Source organism: Ochotona curzoniae, unplaced genomic scaffold, assembly GCF_017591425.1.
Source record: "Ochotona curzoniae isolate NIBS_2020 unplaced genomic scaffold, NIBS_Ocur_1.0 scaffold_3208, whole genome shotgun sequence".
In the NCBI taxonomy this organism is placed as follows: domain Eukaryota; kingdom Metazoa; phylum Chordata; class Mammalia; order Lagomorpha; family Ochotonidae; genus Ochotona; species Ochotona curzoniae.
Genome location: NW_024467106.1, coordinates 20,571,158 through 20,592,959, shown reverse-complemented (window position 1 = coordinate 20,592,959; position 21,802 = coordinate 20,571,158). Strand labels below are relative to the sequence as shown.

The 21,802-nt window shown below is 42.3% G+C and overlaps 1 protein-coding gene across 3 annotated transcripts in view; it reads right to left on the bottom strand.

Moving 5' to 3' along the window:
• Nucleotides 1–21,802, bottom strand: part of ELP1 (elongator acetyltransferase complex subunit 1) — a 60,525-nt gene that overhangs the window by 31,308 nt on the left and 7,415 nt on the right. For all 3 annotated transcript variants that reach the window (XM_041004414.1, XM_041004413.1, XM_041004415.1), the window contains 12 exons: nucleotides 19,841–19,937; nucleotides 19,458–19,548; nucleotides 18,116–18,239; nucleotides 16,895–16,988; nucleotides 14,234–14,464; nucleotides 13,066–13,236; nucleotides 7,756–7,855; nucleotides 6,256–6,441; nucleotides 2,281–2,387; nucleotides 1,839–1,942; nucleotides 637–690; nucleotides 436–541 (listed from right to left, as the gene is read on the bottom strand). In XM_041004414.1, the coding sequence (XP_040860348.1) occupies nucleotides 436–541; nucleotides 637–690; nucleotides 1,839–1,942; nucleotides 2,281–2,387; nucleotides 6,256–6,441; nucleotides 7,756–7,855; nucleotides 13,066–13,236; nucleotides 14,234–14,464; nucleotides 16,895–16,988; nucleotides 18,116–18,239; nucleotides 19,458–19,548; nucleotides 19,841–19,937 (1,465 nt within the window). The remainder of the gene's footprint in view (nucleotides 1–435; nucleotides 542–636; nucleotides 691–1,838; nucleotides 1,943–2,280; nucleotides 2,388–6,255; nucleotides 6,442–7,755; nucleotides 7,856–13,065; nucleotides 13,237–14,233; nucleotides 14,465–16,894; nucleotides 16,989–18,115; nucleotides 18,240–19,457; nucleotides 19,549–19,840; nucleotides 19,938–21,802) is intronic.

Sequence of the window (21,802 nt, the reverse complement as noted above, 5' to 3'; positions counted from 1 at the left end):
GAAAGCAGCCGAGGCTGCCCCAAATCCTTAGGTCCCTGCACCCACATGGAAGACCCAGAGGAGGATGCTGGCTCCTAGCTTCAGATTTGCCCAGCAACAACCTATGTAGTCATCAGGGGAGTGAACCAGCAGATGGAAGAGTTCACTCTCTCAGTAACCGTCTTTCAAACAAAAGTTAAATGTATCTTAAAAAAAAGTCTACATAGTAACTCAAAATCTGTTACACAATGGAATTTCTTAAATCTCATTAAGGAAGCTCCTCCTTTGAGAGTTAGCTCACTTGTGCATAAGGGTTTAAATGAGGTATTATGCTGAGAACAGCAACTACAGACTCTTACACTGCAGGATAAAAAGCCAAAGTAGGTGCAGAATTTACAACATAAAAATTCCAAGACATTAAAAGAGGGAATATATTTTATTTTACTGAAACCTTACTTTTAATTGAGGCATCCCTCAGGCAATAACACTGGCAGGTGTGGGAATGAGTTGTCAACAACAAAAACTCATCGTAAACTGCAAAGGAGGTGATGTTTAATGCAACCTAGAACAAGGCAAGAGAGACAAGACAGAAAGCTAGCTTTACTCCTCCAAGCCACAACTGTGAGAAGGATCTAACATCAAACCAGACCTTCATACCTCAATGTCATTGATGAAAAAGCGACACCTGTCAGTCAGACCAAGCACACATTCCTGAAAATAAAAGTCAAATGATAAGCAATTGAATTTTAAACTAGCTAAATCTATCTTTGGCATTGCATAGTTTTACTGCCCAATAAAAACCCCTGCAGTCAGGACCAAATATGAAACGATTCCTCCAAAAGCTCATGGAGAATGATATAAAAGTTTTTAGAATCAGAGGCCAGCATCATGGTGCGGTGGATTAAGAGGATGTTGTCCACCACAAGTACTCCATATTGGAGCTCTGATTCGAGCCCCGGCAGGTATGTTTTCAATCTAGCTCATTGCCAACGTGCCTGTAAAAGCAGGGGAAGATGATGCAAGTACTTGGGACCCTGCAACACATGGGAGACCCAGATGGAGTTCCTGGCTTGTGGCTTAGGTCTAGGCGAGACCTAGATGTTGCAGGCATCTGGGAAGCAAACAAGCAGAAGGAAGATCCTTCTTCTTTCCTGGGTAGAGAACCTGCTTTTATTTCATATCTCAGCCTATGTATCACTGGCTAAGCTTTCTGAGACCACAGAGTAAGTGCTGCCATTCTCATAGCTACTGTCTTCTAAGCACCCTCCTCCCCCATAGGCTTCCCTGCCCTATACTACACTGTCCATTGCTTTTACTGCTTCATGAGAAGGAATAATTACACCCACACCACTAGGTTACAATGTGCAGCAGAGAAAGGATTACATTGTTGCTTTGTCTGTAACCACTATCAACTATCATATACTATCAGCCACCAAAATTATACAAATTCTAATATTTTGTGAATGACAACCTACTGAACACAATTTTTAAGATCACAGTTGCAATTTCATAAAAAGGCACTTAAAAAAAAACTTTTTTTAAAAGATGGAACCCAGCATATGCAAGGCGAGGACTTTGGCCACTAGGCTACTGCACCAGGCCCAATAAAACTAACTTTTTTATGATCTGTACAGTGGATAAAAATATTATCTTTCATAGTTTTCCCACAAACCTTAACAGTACAGTGATCATCCTGTTGTATAGATGAAGGAGCTACAGTCCCAGAAGGTAAGTTAACTTCCCACTGCTGCCTTGGGATTTAGAGACCAACTCCACAGCTCATGTTCCTTCCCCCTAATGCTACCAATCCTTGGGTAACTTCTCTGAGTGGCAAATTTTCCTGTCCTGTGTTCACTTACCTCCCCTCCAATCATGGCCAGTTCACACTGTGTGCATGGATAAGGAAATCGAACAGGAAATCCGCCAGGGTTCCTCCACGGCTCAACAGCCAGAGAAGGTGAATCTGTAAAATGAGCCAAGCTGGCTTACAAACAGCTGGTCTGCTCTTCGTTACAAAATTCTCCAAATGTCCTGATACTAAGACATGTATCAGGATTACTGCCCAAATGTATTTGCACTTAAATGTGTGTTGGACAGATCAACGGGGTACTGCAGCTCATCACACAAGAAAACAGAAGTGGAGTGAGTGCATGTCCTAATTCCACTCCATAGCTCGAGTTTTCCAGGGTAATTACAAGCCCTAACACTCACTGTTAGATTGACAAAAGACAAGTACATCTTCTAAAGAAGCAAACATCTACGTGAATCATAAACACACTATCCTACCAATTTGCTACTTACCCCAAAGGTGCTGAAGTATCCGGCCATCAGCCAGCTGCAGCGCTACTGATCTGGTCCTGGAACTGCAACACGTGCTGATCACGACCCCGTCCACCGCAACAGACGCACTGATCAAAGTCAAGGGGAAAGAGGAGGGAATGTGAACAGATCATTACTCGCTGCAGTAGTGACTGTTCACACTTTTAAACAAAGAAAATGAAGTAAGCCATTTCCCTTTGGTGCTGCACTATTCCAATACAATTTCTACATAATACGTATTCAGGCATACATACACACAAAGTGCTTACAGAAAGACGAATGCATGCCACAGGAGAACAGACATATTACTCCAAGCCTGGATAACACATGTGCCTGTCATATTGTTTTCTACAAAACCAATAAACTAGTTGTGGATATTGTAAAGTCACCACACTTACTACAACGTACTGCTTTTATTAGATATGGATGGTACCACCACTACTGTCTAACCAAAATATAAACTGCTTTAACCAAGGTGGCAGGCCAGCAGGAGGAGCACACGCAGTACCTCCTTTACCATTACACATATTCATGGGAAACTACGGCTCTTTATGAATGAGAAATGGGAACTCTCTTACCAACATTACTTTCTGCTTCAACCAATTAATAAACTGAAGCAGAAGTTCTTCATGGAAGAGGTAATAATAAAAGCAAATGATGCCAACACTAACATTTGATCCCAAGAGTTTATATCCAATCTAACATTTAACTTCACTACAAATGACTCAAATTTGTCAAAAGGCTAAGAGAACAGACTGTTCTAGTTAGATCCTGGTCTCAGGTGTTTGACATGGAGCAAGCAAAACTGCCCTTTGCTTCAGTTGCCCTATCTATAAAATGTTAGCTCACACTTCACAAAACTACTGTAACAAATCAATGGGCGAACAGGGAGCACCTGTGGAAGAGTAGCTTTCATCAGGTATAGCTACAGCAAACACAAGCCAGCAAAAGCTGTAAAATGGTTAAAGGACCTGTGGTCCGAAGACAGCAATCAACACAGCTTGTATGAACACAATTAGCATTTCTGACATACAAAATTCAATGTAATAGAAACATACTGTAAATTATCTCTCATTTCCTTTACAGTAAATACAAGATTTGTTTTCTGCAAGCTAATTACAAAGAGTTTTAAATTTGGGGCTGGTGGTGTAGCACAGTGAGTAATGCTACCACCTGCTACACCAGCATCCCAGATGGATGTGTCCCAGCTGCTCCACTTCCAATCCTTCTCCCTGCTAATGACCTGGGAGAAGCAGTGGAGGACAGCCCAAGTCCTTGTAACGCTGCCTCATGTAGGAGACCTGGATGAAGCTCCTGGCTCCTGGTTTTGCTTGATCCAGGCCTGGCTGTTGTGGTCACCTGGGGAGGGAATCAGCAAACGGATACACACTCTCTTTAATATTGACCTTCAATAAATAAAGAATTTTAAAAAAGATTTTTTTTTGAAGACTAAAATCTGTGTAATGCAGACACTTTTAATACCTAATGTAAATCGGTCAATTTTCCTTTAAAAAGTGAAATCCCAGCTTTTAGTGCTTCAAATATCTAAAACATTGTGCATCTCGACCTATCCATAGAAAAGTTTCCAAATTATGAAGGTACTTCTAAAAGCTGATGTAAAAGAGGAATTAAAAGTTTATTTTGTTCAAATAAGTTTGAAATCTATGTAGAGTTTCATCACAACATGTATTTTCTGTGAACTTTATGGAAACCTTTTATATCATGAAACATTATATCAAAAGATTAAGACTGAATGACAGTATTATATTTTTTAGATATAATAAGCAAAGGCTCCTAATTTCCTAAAATTGAATTAGAATAAGCAAGCCTAAACCAGCTTCTACACTTTAACAATTAGCCGAACCCAAGTGGACTCCCATTTAAGGAACCACAACTTTGATGAGCAAGCAGACTATCACCTACGCTATGAGCACATGTTTGCGTCTCAGACAATTCCAACAGCTGACCCTTCAGTCAGATCAAGGCTGCAGGCCGCCAAGATTATGTCAAGATAAAGCAAAGTAAAGTTGTACCAATCAGGTAATCTCTGCGTGTCATTTCCTTCCTCTCTGGTTAGAAAAACAGCTGACCACATTAAAATAAGGGACATTCTCGATCATGTTGGCCTGTAGTGCTGCCTAATTCTACAATCTGTTTTCTACTTCAAGTGAACTCTGTTAAACTTAACTAGTCACAGATTTTTTTTTTTTCTTTAAAGACGTATATGTTTGAAAGGTGAAGTGATTGAAAAGTACAGAGAGAGACAGAATGCCACAGACAGAGAGAAATATCCATCTTCCATCTGTTGATTTACTCTCCAGGTAGTGACTACAGCCAAATCCGGGCCAGGCTGGGGTCAGGGGTCAGCAACTCCATCCCAGTTTCACACATGGGTGGGCAGAGGCACACACACCTGAGCTATCACTGGCTGCCTCCCTGGCACATATGCAGGAAGTTGGATTAGAAGCAGAGTAGTTCAATACACAAAATGGGTCCTTACATATGGAAGTCCCAAACGGAAGCTCAACCCACTGCTCCACAAGGTCCATATGTCCCAGTTTTTCTTTCAACAGCAACATGGATTGTCAGAATATAAACCTATCCAGTGAGGCTTTAATTACAAATGAATCTAGGGAAAATATCAGTATACAACAAGCTGCGAAATGTTGACACTGAAATCTAAGGAGCTGTGGGAGCTGGCCAGAATGCCTCCTGCTGCCCAACAGGCTCATTATGCAGAAGAGCATCAAACACCTGTAACATGATAATGATGCAGTCAGGAATGAAAACAAAATTCAAGTCCAGGCAGTAGTGAAATGGCAGCAGAGAAAAATACACGATTTTCTAGTGGCAAAGGCAGTCTAGTGTCAAACAGAAGGTATAAAAGAGGTGGCAGGGCCCGGCACACAGGCACAGTGGTTAAGGTCCTCGCCTTGCACGCCCGGGATCCCTTATGGGCGCCGGTTCTAATCCCGGCAGCCCCCTTGCTTCACATCCAGCTCCCTGCCTGTGGCCCGGGAAAGCAGTCGAGGACGGCCCAAAGCTTTGGGACCCTGCACCCGCGTGGGAGACCTGGAAGGGGCTCCTGGCTTCGGATTGGCTCAGCTCCAGCCGTTGCGGCCACCTGGGGAGTGAACCAGCGGATGGAAGATCTTCCTCTCTGTCTCTCCTCTCTGTATATCTGGCTTTCCAATAAAAATAAAATAAATCTTTAAAAAAAGAAGTGGCAGAAGAAGCATTTTGAAGTCACATTTATAATTTATTCCCATTATATCAGCCCGTAATAATCAGCCACCTTTATTAACATTAAGCTGTAAGACCTAATAGTTACTCTGCGGGCATGTTGGTATACGCTGAATTAAAATATTTAACCCATGCTGAAAATGTTCTGCCTCACTATGAGCATTTGATCTATTTTCCCACCTTTTTGGTGTATTTTTGGATAGTTGCTCTGACATAACTTCAAAACCAGACTTAATCTTCAGGATAGGCTAAGTATCCTATAAAAGAAAGCTACTGGGCCCGGCGCGGTGGTGCAAGTGGTTAAAGGTCCTCGCCTTGCACGCCCGGGATCCCATATGGGCGCCGGTTCTAGTCCCGGCAGCCCCGCTTCCCTTCCAGCTCCCTGCTTGTGGCCTGGGAGAGCAGTCGAGGACGGCCCAAAGCTTTGGGACCCTGCACCCACGTGGGAGACCCAGAAGAGGCTCCTGGCTTCGGATCGGCATAGTATCGGCCCGTTGCACTCACTTGGGGAGTGAGTCATCGGATGGAAGATCTTCCTCTCTGTCTCTCCTCTCTGTATATCCGCCTTTCCAATGAAAAAATAATAAAAATAAATCTTTAAAAGAAAAAAGAAAGCTACTGCTACTCAGTTAACTAGAAGTTAAAAAAGAAAAAAGCCTACATCCATCTACTCTTTTACATACAGAACACACAGAGCTACGTGCATGGCAATACCTGACACTGAGCCGTCCTTCCTCTGTGCTCTCCTCGCAAGGGGCCACAAGCAAATGGTGGATGACAGACTGCTGCGGGCTGCACTGGCTGTGGCAGACAGCCAGGAAAAGGTCTTCTTCAATCCAGGTGAGAAGGCTGAGCTTCAGCGGGTTTGTTTCCTGATCTTCACTATCCTCAAACTGAATTCTGTGGTAAATATTGGAGGACATTTAAGATGTGAACAGGAGTTTAAAACCGCAAAGATTCTCCTAAACGAAGCTGTGAATAGCCAATTGCTAATTATTAGTCCTTATCAGAGATGAAAACTGAGTTGCAGAATCCAAAATAATGTTTGACTGGCTTAAAAATAGTTTTATATTTGTCTCAGATTATTGTTTCTTAGCCTCGGATATGTTTACATTTGAAGAGAACATTTCAGGAACCTGGATACACAAGAGCATCAAGCTCAGGCCCTACCCGAGACCCCCAGGACCTTTCCACCTGATCACCGACCGGCACTCAAACCAGCCTCCAGCCGAGGTCTGGGTCTTACCCTGTGTACCTCACATCAAAGTGACTTACTTGCTTCAGCAATGGTATCCATGCCTCCAGCACCTTCCTGAGGCAGCCTTCTGACCGGCACCTCACGCAGGAGCCCAGAATGGACACTCCCTACCTTTCAGATCCGCAGAAGACCCACAACCACCACACCACTACAGGTGGTCTCTCCTCCTGCTGCGCCAGTGCTCTGCCTCAATCTCTCCACTGCACCCAGTGCAAGCTGTCTGCCCCACCCAGGACCTTCCCAACCTCTGGTTTTCACCCTCCTCCCACTAGGCTGACCATCCTCTATCCTGCTTTCTAATCTGAAACTTCTTCCTTCCTCAAGGCTCAAGAGACATACTCATGCCATTCTTAAGATCTCTGAAAATAGAAGAGAACCAAATCCTGGTAATCCACCTACCAGGTGCATGTCTTTGGGCAAGTTACTTAACCTCTACACTTTATTTTCTTACCTGTAAGCATTCAAAGAAGTGACACTTATCAAAAAATTGTCAGAGTGACACTACAAGTTGACTTCTGCACTTTGCATTCAACTGTATAACTGTTTCTGATACTGTGACAGTGGAATAATGCATGCTAATTTCCAAGCCTAGGTCCTGGAGTCTGGGATGACGCAAAGGCAGAAGCTGCAGGTTATTTCTATGTAGACAAACGACACATCCTCACTTCTGCAGAGACTACAACTCCGCCTTATCACTTTCACCTTCATCTTTCCCATGACTTCCCAAGAGAACCAACGACTAATGTGTCCCCTTATGGGGTCCAGTTCAGTTAGAAACCGATGCTCCCCTGCCACTCATCAAAATACAAGGCATTTTGAGCAATCAAGTGACTAGCCTCCCCCAACCACAACCCCATCCTATCTACTTCATATTCCAATTGGGTATATGGGCAGTATACAAGCTGGTGATTTTGGGACTAAACTGTCAGAGGTGTCTAGGATAATTAGGAACCTACTTGTATCTTTTTTCCAGATGAGGTGTTCTAAGGGAGACTTTAAATCCATTTCCACCCACAGCTCCCAGTTTCACTGTGGGGTCCACACTTGGACTATCACCTAGAAGCAAAATTGCAAATATTATCATTATAAATATTGTTTCTACCAACAAAGGGATAGGGTACTGTAGTTATAGCTTATAGAAGGCAAATAAGCAATCCAGAAAATACCCACATCTCAATTTTGTTCTTAAATGTCTGCCTATATTTAAGGTTTAATCCAAGCCTACTTTTCCCTTAGTAATATCACACCTGCCATAACTGTCATACCTCACAATAATATACCCCAACCAGTCCAGGAGGACAAGCTGCCCTTGTCTGGAGTACTAGCTCCTCCATGGTCCTACAATCATTCATGCACAATGGCCAATGCAATCCTGGCCAAGGTCAACAAGAACACAGCTCTCCTCTGTTCTAGTCTGCCAGGAGCTTCTTATCTCCCTTAGAATAAAAGCCTTCTGGGTCCTATAGGAGCTGTATCCCATCATGTTCACAAACCTACCCACTGCTCTCCCCTCACTTGCTCAGCAGCAGCCACACTGGCATGCTAGCTACTTCCTAAACACAGCAGCATTTTTGCAGCTGCTCTTCATTCTTGAAACAGTCAATCAGGTATCTGCTTCCCTAATTACCCTACATACAAAATCCCCCTCTCTGCAGGCCCCTGGCTCTAAGCTCTCCCTATAACCCCCTCTTGGCTAATTTTTCTCCATAGATTTTATCATCTAATAAATTACATTTTAATTTACAATTTTTTTCCACCTAGAATATAAACTCCACAATCATAAAGACTAGAAAACACACCATCATATAACAATAAGTACTAAAGGACAAAAGAAGTGATACTTAGGACACATCAAACACCACCTCTGAAAATCCTGGCAACTCATTTGTCTTCCTGCCGCCCAAATGGCAACCACTTGCCTATAACTACACTTCAAACAAGTGTTTTTTTCTTAGGCACTCATGAGTCCTTCTCTGTACTCTGACTTGTCCTCTCTGTGAACTCAAAGTAGAAAATTCTGATTGAGTTCAATTTTACTCTTTCCTCTTCTCATTATTATTCTCTTAATCTCAATAAAATGTTTTAGTTTTCAGCCCTTACCAGACACCCTGACAACCTGGAAGCTGGTGTCAGCTGTTTCTACACTTGCATTCCTTAATTTCTCGCCAGCCTGTGCGGTGCTGGTACCTTTCTCTCCCAGCAGGTGTCTCAGATGCGCATCTCTAAATACTGAGCTCCAACAAGGATTCCCACATATTTTCCAGAGTCTGTTACCCATAACTTCACAATGTGCTCCTCACACCTCTGAGCAGTTGTATAACCTTTCTCTTCTTTATATTTCTTTTTTTCACATTTTATTATTATTGCTATGATTTTATGATTACACTACACAACTACTTTACCTTCCCTTAAATGAAGAGCCACAAAACTCAGCATCCGAGAGAAAAAAGAAATTAACAACACCAAGTTAAACAACATGCTATTAACTGTCTAACGTGTAGCTGAAGAAGTGAAAATCAAGAACCTTCTTGAAGAAAATGATGCCACTGCATGATCTACAAGTCACTGAATGATTTAATCAGAAGAAAGTGTTTTGAAGAGATGAAACCAACAGAAAACAACAAAACCCATGTGGTAGAGTTTCCGCTGATCTTTGTTGGAGTGTGTCTCCTCCAGACAATAAACAGATGGGTTTTGTTTTTTAATCCAGTCTACTAATCTATGATGTTTGATTGAGCTTAAGCCACTTACATTCAGAGTTAAATATACATAGGTGGTACTTTGGTCCTGTCATTTTAGGAATGGGTTGTTCATTGATTTAGTCTTCTGTTGTCATTTTACTGGGATGTTCCTCCCGTTTGTCTTTGGTTTTGGTAGGTGCTATTCCTCTTCTCTGTCAAGAGAACATCTTGAAGTATCATTTGTAGGGCAGGTTTGAAAGAGGCAAATTCTTTTAGCTTTTCTTTACTCTGCAAGAATTTTATTTCATTTTCAAAGATAAAAGAAAGCTTTGTTGGGTATGTTATCCTAGGCCGACAATTTTTTTCTTTTACAACCTGGAATACGTTACTCCATTCTCTTCTTGCCTGTAGTTTCCTGTGAGAGATCTCCTGTGAGCTTAATTGGCCTTCCTTTATATGTCAATTGATGTTTTTCACGTGCACATTTAAGGATCTTTTCCTTATGTTCAATTGAAGAGAGCTTGATTATCATATATCTTGATAAAGATCACTTTTGATCAAGCCTGTTGGGAGTTCTGTGTCCTTCCTGGATCCTGTTTCCCAATTCTTTCTCCAGATTAGGGAAATTTTCCTTGCTTATTTCCTTAAATACATTGGCAAACTCAGCTTCTCTTTTTGCACCTTCCAGGACTCCCATAACTCTTATATTTGGCCTCTTAATAGTGTCTTTCAATTCTTGAATACTTTTTTTGGCCTGATCCAGCTCTGCTTCCAGCTTTTTGTTTGCTTCCCCCTGGTGACAGGAGATATCTGCCAATTCTGAGATTTTTTCTTCTGCTTGCTTCATTCTATTTTGGAGACTCTCCACTGTACTTGTAATTTGCTCTACTGTGTTCTTAATTTCTGATATACCAGCCTTGATTTGCTTTATTGCTTCCTTAAATTCTTTGAACTCCTCAATTAACTTCTCATTTTTGACCAGAATCTTTAAAATGAGTCTTATGGATTCTGTGTCCCCCATTTTCTCAATGTCTTCCTCAGTTAACTCTGAGGTTGGCATAGGGTTTTGCTCCTTTGCAGGGGAGTTTTCAGTAATATTCATGGTGCCTTTGTCTCTTCTTTTGCTCTTGATCATTGTACTTCTGGTTAGCAGAGTCTTCTTCTTGGGGCAGGTTTCTAAGCTGTGTCACCCACAGGTCTACAATGCGATTTTACTTATTGCAGTTGGTACACAACTTTTTGCTTGCAGCCACTTGTGCCACAACCTCCAGCGAGTTCCAGGTCTGGCTTCTTATGTCAGATATCCACCGTGGTCTCCACAGCCCAGCTCTTGGCTCACCACTCTCCACCTCCTGTGATACCGTGCTGAGGCTGCACCATTGTCTCTGCAACCTTTCTCCCACTTCCGGTTGGAGCGGGTTCCAGGATTACAGACACCAGGTGTCCTATCTAGTTAGGTTGTTGGTGGCGCTGATCTTGTTGGAACCTGTTGGACGTTAGGTCTGGGTGCCACACGGACCTATTTTAACCAGTATGATGCCACAGTCGGTATTATTTTCCTGCGGGACTAGTGCAATCCACAGAACTCGGCGAGTTCTAGCGAGCTCAGCACATGCGCAGTTCACTGTTGTCCCCTGCAGTCCCAAAGCTATTGCCACAGTGCGCAAAATGGCACCTGATGTGCTACCACTACAGTTCTTGATCTGCGGGCTGTCAGATCCGAGGGCTACTCAGACCTGCCCCGGGTGGAACCCGTAGAAGGCCACGTCACTGCAGTTCACCGAGTCAGAAATGAGCTCACTCCCCACTCAGAGCATGCTCAGTGCTTTCCCTTGCCCTTTCCTCTTTACACAAAATGGCGCCCAATTCAGCTCTAGGGGGCTCACTGGGCTGTGAAATCCACGCTGTTCTCGCACTGCCCACCTGGGATCTGATGCTCTCTCTGCTCCTGGTCAAATCAAACAGACCAGCAGGGCAGAAAGTTTCCCATCTGGGTTCACCTCCCAAGCTCCCAGTGAAAGTCCCTTCCCACCTGGTTGCTGGTGGAGTTCAGATCGCCGTGCTGGGGTATCAGTCAGTGCAACACCACACTGCTGTGCCCGCTGCTTTCCTGTGTTTGTCAGTCTCCAGGCACCCTTCTGCTGTTGTTCTCTCCTTTCCTATTTCCTGAAATATGTCCTCTCTGCTTCTTCCTGATTAAATGTTTCTCCGTCCATTTAAACGTGTCCTTACCCTATTCCACAATCTTGATTCATCTTCTTTATATTTCTACAAAAACTCTGGCACAACTCACTATTCTCTTGCCTAGACATTCTACAACAGTTTCCTCTACCTCATGTCTGCCTCCAGGTGCTCTCCTCTAACAGCCAACATCATCCAAAGATGTTATCCAGTCTCCCAAAAGCAGATCCCTGAAGCTGCTCTATCTCACCACAGGGAGTTGCTAAGTATCAAGTAAAATGAACATAGGCTGGCACAGGGCTTCACTACAAGGAAGTGAAAATGTTATAAAATTGAACTGTGGGGCTTGGTGCCATAGCCTAGCGGCTAAAGTCCTCGCCTTGAATGCACCGGGATCCCATATGGGTGCCAGTTTATATCCCGGTAGCCCCGCTTCCCATCCAGCTTCCTGCTTGTGGCCTGGGAAAGTAGTACAGGACAGTCCAAAGACTTGGGACCCTGCAGCTGCGTGGGAGACCTGGAAGAGCTCCTGGCTTCGGATTGGCTCAGCTCCAGCCGTTGCGGCTGCTTGGGGAGTGAACCAAAAGATAGAAGATCTTCCATTATGTCTCTCCTACTCTCTGTATATCTGCCTTTCCAATAAAAATAAATGTTTAAAACAAAATTGAAATGTGGTAGCAGCTGTATAAGTTTACAAATACATAGAGGTACCTCAGGATGTTCACAGAAGATGTGCATTATGAAAAATTTTTGCATAGATCTCAAAAAGTTTTTTGTACCAATGAAAACCTCATTTTAAAATTTCAGTTCTCTTGGAATTTTCCCAAAGTCCCCCTTTCTGTGTTTATTAGAGAACTGTACACATGAAACAGAGGACTAGCGCAAGGCTACCTTTCTAGAAAGTAAACTCAAGGCAAAGCATCCCTACACTGTGAGTGACACGCCAAGTCACACAGTAAGTACTGCTACAGTGCTTACCTGCACCTGACCCTCCTGAATGTAACAAAAACTGTAACAGTAAGGACAAACATTTGATTCGACAGGCTGATAGAAAACTACTTTTCAAAAACAAGTTCCTTTTATGATTTACTTTGATAATGCACCTAATTAGTATTTTTTGTTAATTTTAAAAAGGGCTCTGGTAGCATTTATAGACTGAAACTAAACTCAGAGAAAATGATTGAATATTATGCTTAAACAAAGAACTACTTTCATAAGTGATAGTAGGATTTAGAGCAAGGTGTGGGAAGTGGTACAAAAGCCTAGTAAATACCAATAAAATTAACAATACACTTAAAAATTCTAGAAACACTAGAGTTAAAGCAATAACAAAGTATAACATGCTTTAGTGTGGATGTAGGGAAAGATCTGATGCTGAGTATCCTGGTAAACTGCTTAACATACCACATTTATACACAGAAATCTGGTTACTGGCATCCAGGACAGCGAGGTTGTTACTCTTTTCAGGCAGTGCACAGAACGAGACTTGATTCACAGGATGTGGGAGCAACAGTCGGTATGTGTACATGGGAGGTGGAACCACAGTCTGTTGAAAGACTGTCACCAACAGCCTGTCTGCAAATGAAAGAGAAGGAAGATTAGACACGCGGATAGTCAACTGGTAAAATAAACCAGCCCTAACACTAGTAGTTAAAAACAGCAATTCTTAAGGGTAATTCTCAATGTCTTCCTCACAAATAAAACTTAAAAACAGTGCAACAATTGGGGATTCAGTGTCATGGGGTCTGTTTATATCTATTGCCACATCTAGGCCTATGGCAAACCAACTCTGATTTGAAAGTTTCAGGTACCAAGAACCATGGCAAACAATTCAGTTTCATCTTTAAACTTGAACCTACAGTCAAACCAGACTAACCCAAGGGAATTAACACCTTCAAAATGCTTAAAATACTTCCCTATGTTTAGACTTGGTAGTAAGACAGATCTGAAGTTTGTTACATAAAACATAAGTTATAAAATCAACCTTGTGATTATTACAAGCAATGAGTTAGTATGCCAGATGTTATAATCTTAGAGTAAGTGTTACTTATGCTTTCAGCAATAATTCAGCTATTTAGGTGACTAATTCATTCCTCAGTCTTACTCACTGCCCCTATGCTGTCACAACCTAGGCCCTACAAAAGCCCGACAGGAGACATGTCTGTGACTTGAACTGAACACAATGGAGAGTACTTCCATCACGAAACAAAGTAATACACATGCAAATGCTGCAAGCATCAACATACATCTACGTGAGGGCAAGCAGACACTTCACCTTAGTAGTCTTCTCTACCCATGGTCAATATTTCCAGTCTCCAAAGGCAATACAAGTAAATGAGTAAAAGTCATGGATATGGTACAGTAGGGAACAGGGACGGGAGAAGGGAATATAGTTTTCGGGAGATTAGACCCCCACCCAAGGGTATTCCCATTGAACCAAAGGTAAAACAAGTAAGAAGAAACCAAACAACTGAAACAAAGCTCCCCCGCTGTGCTGGCTAAACCTGCACATCAGCAGAGCCTGGGCTCAGCATCTCTTCCAGGCTCCTGGACACACTCCCCAGCAGCTTACATCCATCAATGACAGCCACATTTGCCAAGTCACTCGCATTATCTCCTGAACTCCGGTCAGTCGTCCAGTGCCAGTCATAGCAGAGGTAATGCCAGCCCTGACAGAGGACATGCAGCTTGTATGGGGTCACTGGGTCCCACATCAGAGAGACAATCCTGCTTTTCCCGCTGGTGCTGAAGGGCAGACTTTGCTTGAGGTACCAGTGATAGTTTCCAACAGTCCAGAGTTGAACTGCAAAACAAAATGAAATGAAACCCTCAAAGGCCTGGAGTCCAGAGTTCATACCTCTAGCTGGAGAGGAAAACAGAAAATCCTTTCTTTTTCAAATGACCCTTTTGTCTCTTAAAACAGTAATATAATAATCATCATTAAGTTAGATTTCCACAGAGAAAAAATGTCCAATATCAATATGATCAGAAGTATACACACTTATTTTAGCCTCTACCTTCAGACTTTATGATCCTGATGACCATACAGCACAGTGTTTTAGTGACTTCTTATGAAGACTGGAGAAGCCACAGCATCACTTGCTGCATTTGGCTTATGATGCATGTCTCTCTTCTTTTGAAAGATTTATTTATTTGATGGACAGAGTTATGCAGAGGGGCTTCAACAGCCAGAGCTGAGCTAGGGTGAAGCCAGGAACCAGGACCTTCATCTGTGTCTACTACCTGGGTGGCAGGGGCCAAAGCACTTGGGCCATCTACTGCTGCTTTTTCCAGGCCATTAGTAAGGAGCTGGATCGGAAACACAGAATCTGAGACATGAACTTGCACCCCTGTATCCACTACACCATAATGCCAATCCCAAGACGTCTATCATCTCCCAAGCACCTTGCATGTATCCATGTCCAAGGACACCTGGTATTAACTATGATTCAGCCACACAAGGGTAATTACCATGCAATTATCCTTCCTGATTTCCATTAAAAGGACAATTGTGTAAAAACCCATCTTTATTAAATAATTGACACATATAAATTAAGACTGTAGTAAAATAAAGGAATTTACTTTCTTAAAATTCTTGCTCACTTTTTTACTTTAAAAAATTATTATTATTATTTTGATGATCTTTACATTGTTGATTAAGGCACAAAGGGTTAAGGCCTATAGGAAAGTGGGTAAGACCATTGTTTCCACATTCTCTTTTTTCCTTCCTCTGCTCACTTACTCTTTTTTTTTCTTTTTTTAACGATTTCTTTATTTTTGTTGGAAAAGCAAATATATGGAGAGGAAGAGAGACAGAGAGAAAGATCATCCGTCCAATGGTTCACTCTCCAAGTGGCCGCAACAGCCAGAGCTGAGCCAATCCGAAGCCAGGAGCCTGGAGCTTCCTCTGGGTCTCCCACACAGGTGCAGGGTCCCAAGGCTTTGGGTCATCCTTGACTGCTTTTCCAGGCCACAAGTAGGGAGCTGCATGGGAAGCAGGGTCACCGGGACTAGAACCAGCAGCCATATGGGATCCCAGCATGTACATATGAGGCAAGGACTTTAGTCAGTAGGCTATCACGCTGGGCCCTGCTCATTTACTCTTAACTGTTAGAACACTTCTATGGTGCCTTGAGTCGCTAACCTAAATCACAGGCTCATGCACAGACGTTGGAGCTGTTGAGGTACAATATTATCCTGAACATATCACAATGCCGTCCCTTCACTCACTAGTCAGCAGGGGTTCTCAGTTGTGCCTATGTTACACAGCTTAGGGACTGTCATTAAACACTAAATAGTAGCTCTATTCCAATACACTGAATCCAACTCTGAGTTTCTGAAGGTGCATCAACACTCCAATGAATTCCTTAATTCTTAATTTCAGTTTAAAAAGTTCTATTATCTGAAGAGTTTTGAAGTCACTAAAGAAATAATCAAGAAAAGAAAAAGATATATGAATGAAAGTGGTCAGTGCATTGTTGTTGGTGATAATGAGAAGTTTAAAACTTTGTCTAGCAGTATGAGAATCAATAACTGGCACAAACAATATTACACAGCAACTTGAGCAATGCAGATGTGTATGTGAAATGGAAATATACCTATGATACAGTGCCAAAATCAATGACAAGACTGTGCATCACATCAATACTTTTAACAAACATGAGATCATATGTACACACAGATCTGAAATCTATGTATGGATATAGTGAGACATACATACAAGACAATCCAGAAGACAAGTTTAAGTGCTTATTGCTGAGTGAAGAAATTTGTTCAGCATTTTTTCTTCTTTTCACCTTCATTTAATAATATTTTCATATATTAACACTTAAAAAACACATCACTTACATATTTTAGAAGGTATAAAACATCTTACTTAAATCTAATTCTTCTTTAACTTCCTCCCTCCCCCTATGATACACATGCAGAGATTCCAAACATATTTCGCACCAAAATAAACAGTTCAAAATTCCATTTTCGACAGTTTTTTCAGTACTCTCTCATGTGCAACACACACATGTATGTGTTTGCTTACTGGTTCTGTTCCTCTGAGGACTCTGACCTGCGAGTGAAGTCCCCTAATAACTAAAATCTAACCACTCCTCTATCTCCAAATACCCACTTCAGTGTCGGATTCTGTAAGGAACTAAGAAGGAATGAAGGTAACCCCAGAACTTTCCACTTTCAACTACATTTTATGGAGCATGAGGCCAAGACGCTTCAGCGGTCTTACCGTAGGTCCGCAGGACAGAATCTTCTTCCCTGGGGAGGTCTTCCAGCCAAACAGCAAGCACAGAGGAATCTGCATTCCAGAGCAACTCATTTACCTAGTGGGAGAGAGCAATGGTCTGCATGGTGCATTTACAGCAAAATCCTAACAACCAGCTGAAAGCTCAGAGTCCCTGAACAACTTAGAAACGTCCTTATACACAGATCATTTTTGAAAACCGTATTATGCTAAAACATTTTTAGACAACTGAGAAAATAGAAACATATAGAATGGCTATTAGACAACATTAAGTATAATTATGGAATTGTGATTATGTGAGGAAAAACGTTCTTGACTGTTAGAGATAAATATGAAAATACGATTTCTGGGATCAAAACTACAGAAAACAAAAATAAGCCTGTGTGTGTGCAGGCCAAGTTGGAGAGATGAAAAAAGGCTTCTGCTAAATGGCAGTGACTGCTGAAAGTGAGTGACAGGTACATGGTACTTCATAAAATTCTTGTCTCAATTTGTAGGATACTTACAACTCCACACCTTTTGGTGTGTTTCTGCTTCAGCAAGGATTTTTTTTTTAAGATTTATTTATTTTTATTGGAAAGTCAGATTTACAGAAAGAAGGTGAGACAGAGAGAAAAATCTTCCACCCAATGATTCACTCCCCAAGCGGCCGCAACAGCCGGAACTGAGCCGATCTGAAAACCAAGAACCCAGAGCCTCTTCTGGGTCTCCCACATGGGTGCAGGGTCCCAAGGCTTTGGGCCGTCCTCAACTGCTTTTCTAGGTCGCAAGTAGGAAGCTGAGTGGGAAGCGGGGTTGCCAGGATTAGAACTGGTGCCCATATGGGATCCTGGCATGTGCAAGACGACTATTTTAGCCACTAGGCTACCACGCCAGGCCCAGTGTGTTTCTGCTTTAGGATCTTAACGGCACTTATACTGCTTACGGTTTATGCGCTATAAATATAATTTTATTACTGGAGAATTATGCTTTTTCCCCCCCCCCCAAAAAGTAAAATCAAAAACAAAATCACCTAGAACTCGCTATGTATGTCTTAAATGGTGGAGAAGAAAAATATATCTCTCCAACAATAATAGTAATAAAAGCAGCCACAAGCAGCCTCCATGTTTACTATTATTTATTCTGGAGCCTCTGCTTCCTTAGTCACACCACACACAATCCTTCCCTGCACCTGTGGAAATTCCTCTGGCTGTGCCCATAACCCACCTTAACTTCATCTTTGAGGAAAGGAAGTGTGAACTGTCCATGAAGAAGTCCATTCTTCTCAAAAAACACAACATCCTGTTGGTTTGGTTTATCCTGTGTAGATGCGATCAAACTGCCTGAGGGTCTTAAAGCAAACCCGAGCATTAGAACATCCCAAAGTACAATCAGCTGCCACGAGAACAAGGTGGAACTCAGACAAGGTTTCTTTAAGCAAAAATCAATGAGCTAAAAAACAAACAGAAAACAACTCTATCCAAGGAAGCTTTGTCCTTAGGTCCTCATACTTGGAAGCCAGTTCATCCCAGTGTAGAATTGCACCTAACCAGAAGAAATTTTTCTAATATACACTAAGCCTCCATTTGCCCATGAAGCCTTACGTACAAACTATACTTGCATAACTAAAAAACAAAACAAAATGTGACTATATACATATAAAACAGTGTAAACATAAAGTCCTACAAGCTGAAAACTACACATCCTTCAATTATGTTACTCCAGCAAATAGTTTATGATTAGGCAAGTATTTTTGAGATTTTCCCAATTACCAAAAACAACCCAATCTGCTTGTTTTATTCATCTCTAGAGTCTTAACTGAAACATGCATTTCTCTTGCTATACCATGCAATGTCACTCAAATTCTGCTGAGAAACAAGACGTGTGAATCTTCAAGAGGTTAACAGAGGTTGCTGAGAGAGAAGAGGTATTTCTACCATCTGTAATTGGGGCTGCACATGACAGGCACATCGTGACCTCACAAGGGTAGTGGACCAGAGATATAAGGGAAACCCAGTCTGCAGGTTCCTCTCTAAGCAGATTCCAGACTGTGAGAGTCTGTGCAGAGCAAGGAAGCTCTTTTCCTAGTTTCCACAAAAGCTCTATTTTCCTCATAGAGCTTGGTCACATTGGGACTTCCCTGTTAAACACCATTAGTAGGGAGCTGGATAGTTAGTGGATCAACTAGGACATGAACCAGAGCTTATGTGTGATGCCAGCATTGCAAGAGGCAGTTTTCTGTGGTACACAATACCAGGCTCTGTTTTCTGTTTTTTACAATGTTTTCACTGGGCATAATTTATAGCCATAACTCTAGAATTACAAATATGTGCATCTTTAAATGATGAAATGTTAGGAAGCCCAGAACCTACTAATCAACTGGAATCCAGACTTGAGAGAGACAAACAAGTTAAGGCAAGATGGAAAGACAGAAGGCTACAGCCAAACGAAGAAAATACAATAACCTTTGGTGTTACATAAACGTGTGTGTTCAGAGGGGACCATGTCCCCATCCAAGTTCCAGGCAAGTAGCCAAGAAAGAAGTCCCAAGATTTCCTCTCCCACTTACTTCCAAGCCAGGGACGGTCCCAGTCCTGCCACGGGCTCACTAGTGGACTGCAAGGCAAACTCTCGGTTCCACACTCGAACCTTCCGGGCCCCTGTGGTGCAGGCGAAGTGAAACACACACATACCTCAAACACTAGAATCAACATCATCATGTCAGAATTCCCCAAATAAGAAACCGCCCCAGATTAATCTTATTAAAAAATGTATACGAGAGGACCAGATACTCTCATACACTCCACTGATTATTAACTCCAAATGGCTTTATCGTATAAGCAGCACACCTGTACTTGACATGCACAATTAACACTCAAAGTAAAAGAAACTTCGTTGAACTTTAGCAAGGTTAAAACAATGCTTCTGGCTTAAGTATATATATTTCCTTACCTGTGTCTGGGCAAACAACACTCACAGCAAAAAACTGTCCATCCCCACGCCAGGTAACCCGTGGTCTATGGTCATCCCAGGGCAAAGCTGACTCAGGCTGAGAGAGGAAGAAACACCGGTATCACTGCTGGATCAAAGTTAGGATAAATCTGTGTAAGGCTCAAGCCACCTGGCAAACCAGCCTCACAGAATCCTCAGGGGCCCCTGCAGAAGAGCTCATAACATCCCAAATCACCCAGAAGAGAGAACTGAAAAATCCTGAGGGCACTAAAACTAAAAGTGCCCTGGCAGCACAACCAAACAAAAAAACCCACCTACATATCTAGGTATTAAATCAAGTTTACTAAGCTAAGAAAACTATCCACTTGTCTACACTTCCCAGGCACAGCCTTAGTTAACAGATGGATAAACTTCCCCACAGGCCCCAGAAGAGTTAAGCAGGAGAGAAGCAGGTGGGCAAGGCAGCAGCACTGACAGGAACACAGGGTTTCTCACTCCACAGCTGAGGAGACGTCCCTACTGAAACGTGCAGCTCTGCCCTGAGAGCCCTGAGGACAGCAGCCAACTTGCTCGGGTGGGAGACAAATGACACCTGAGCATTCATCGTATTCCAGAAAGTCAGAATACTACTATTACCTACGATCAGCACAGTCGGGACTACAAGGATAGCCAAACAAGGCTTAGTTTTAGAGCAACTGCCTGTGGGCTAAAACTCAAACTTCCTCTACTGAAGGGCTGAGGGCTGGAACATGGATTTTATGAAATGTAGCTAGAAACAATTAAGGACAGAAAACACAACGACATGCAAGGTACTGACTCTTCTATGCCAGAGGGTAGCATGTGGACATGTCCACATATAAGTATACTGTTTATTTGGTCTGACCCAAAGCTTGCTACCATGCTTAGTTTCTCTCTCATATCAAATCTACATCAGTAGATCTTGTAGCTCTACATTGAAAATGCATCCTGAGTCCAATGACTTCTCAACATCTGTCTAGTATCTTATCAGTGCACAGTTTACTCAAAGAGCTACCCACACTTGCCCACACTCCCTTCAGTCCACTGAACACAACAGCCAGAATGAGCCACTGAAAACACAAATCAGATCCTACTGTTCTTTTCATACCCTGCAATGTTTCCATGTCAACTGGAGTGAAAGTAAAAGCAGTAACAGCAGGCTAAGATACTCTCCCTTCCCACATCTCTGACTTCACAGCCCACCCTTCCCTGTTTGTTGAATACCCAAGATAATAACGTCGCTCAGTCCTCAGAACTGGCTGCTCCCTGTTTTCTGCCTGCGTCCCACCCCCTCAATGTTCATACTGCTTACTCATTCCTTCAGGTTCCTGATCAGACAGCAATGCCATGCTGTAGTCATGTCTGATCACTTCCACACATCCCTGACAAGTATTCCTTCTTCTACTTTATTTTAATTCATAGTATTTTTCATTTTCTGACATGCTGTATTAAAACCGATTTCATCTTAATGTCTGTTCTCTCCAATACAATGTCTGCCCTGTTAAGGGGGGGGGGGGTGTTCTCTGCTGTACAAATACATCCAGTGCCTCAGACCAAGCTGACATATAATAAGTGTCCAATAAACACTTTTCAACAAATGAGTGATCAACAATCCAAGACAATACAGAAATACACAATGTACACTCCCGTATCAGTGTTTTTGGGCACTAAGAGAGCCAGGCAGGGAATGAACTGCAGCAAATCAAGTTAAAAATCAAACCGACTAGGTTGATTATTTACACCTGACCAGCCTATGAATATTTTTTCTCTCTTTTCTGAAGGATAGTAGGGAACTTTCAAATAAGAAAAGGACCCAGACAGCCTATAGAGAAAGTTTCAGAACAAAAGCTAGAAAAGACTACTAAGCAGTGCATTGTATTAGAATGCAGATTCTCTTCCCATTACCTGAGTAATTCACACCACAAATAAAATCCAATTCTGGCA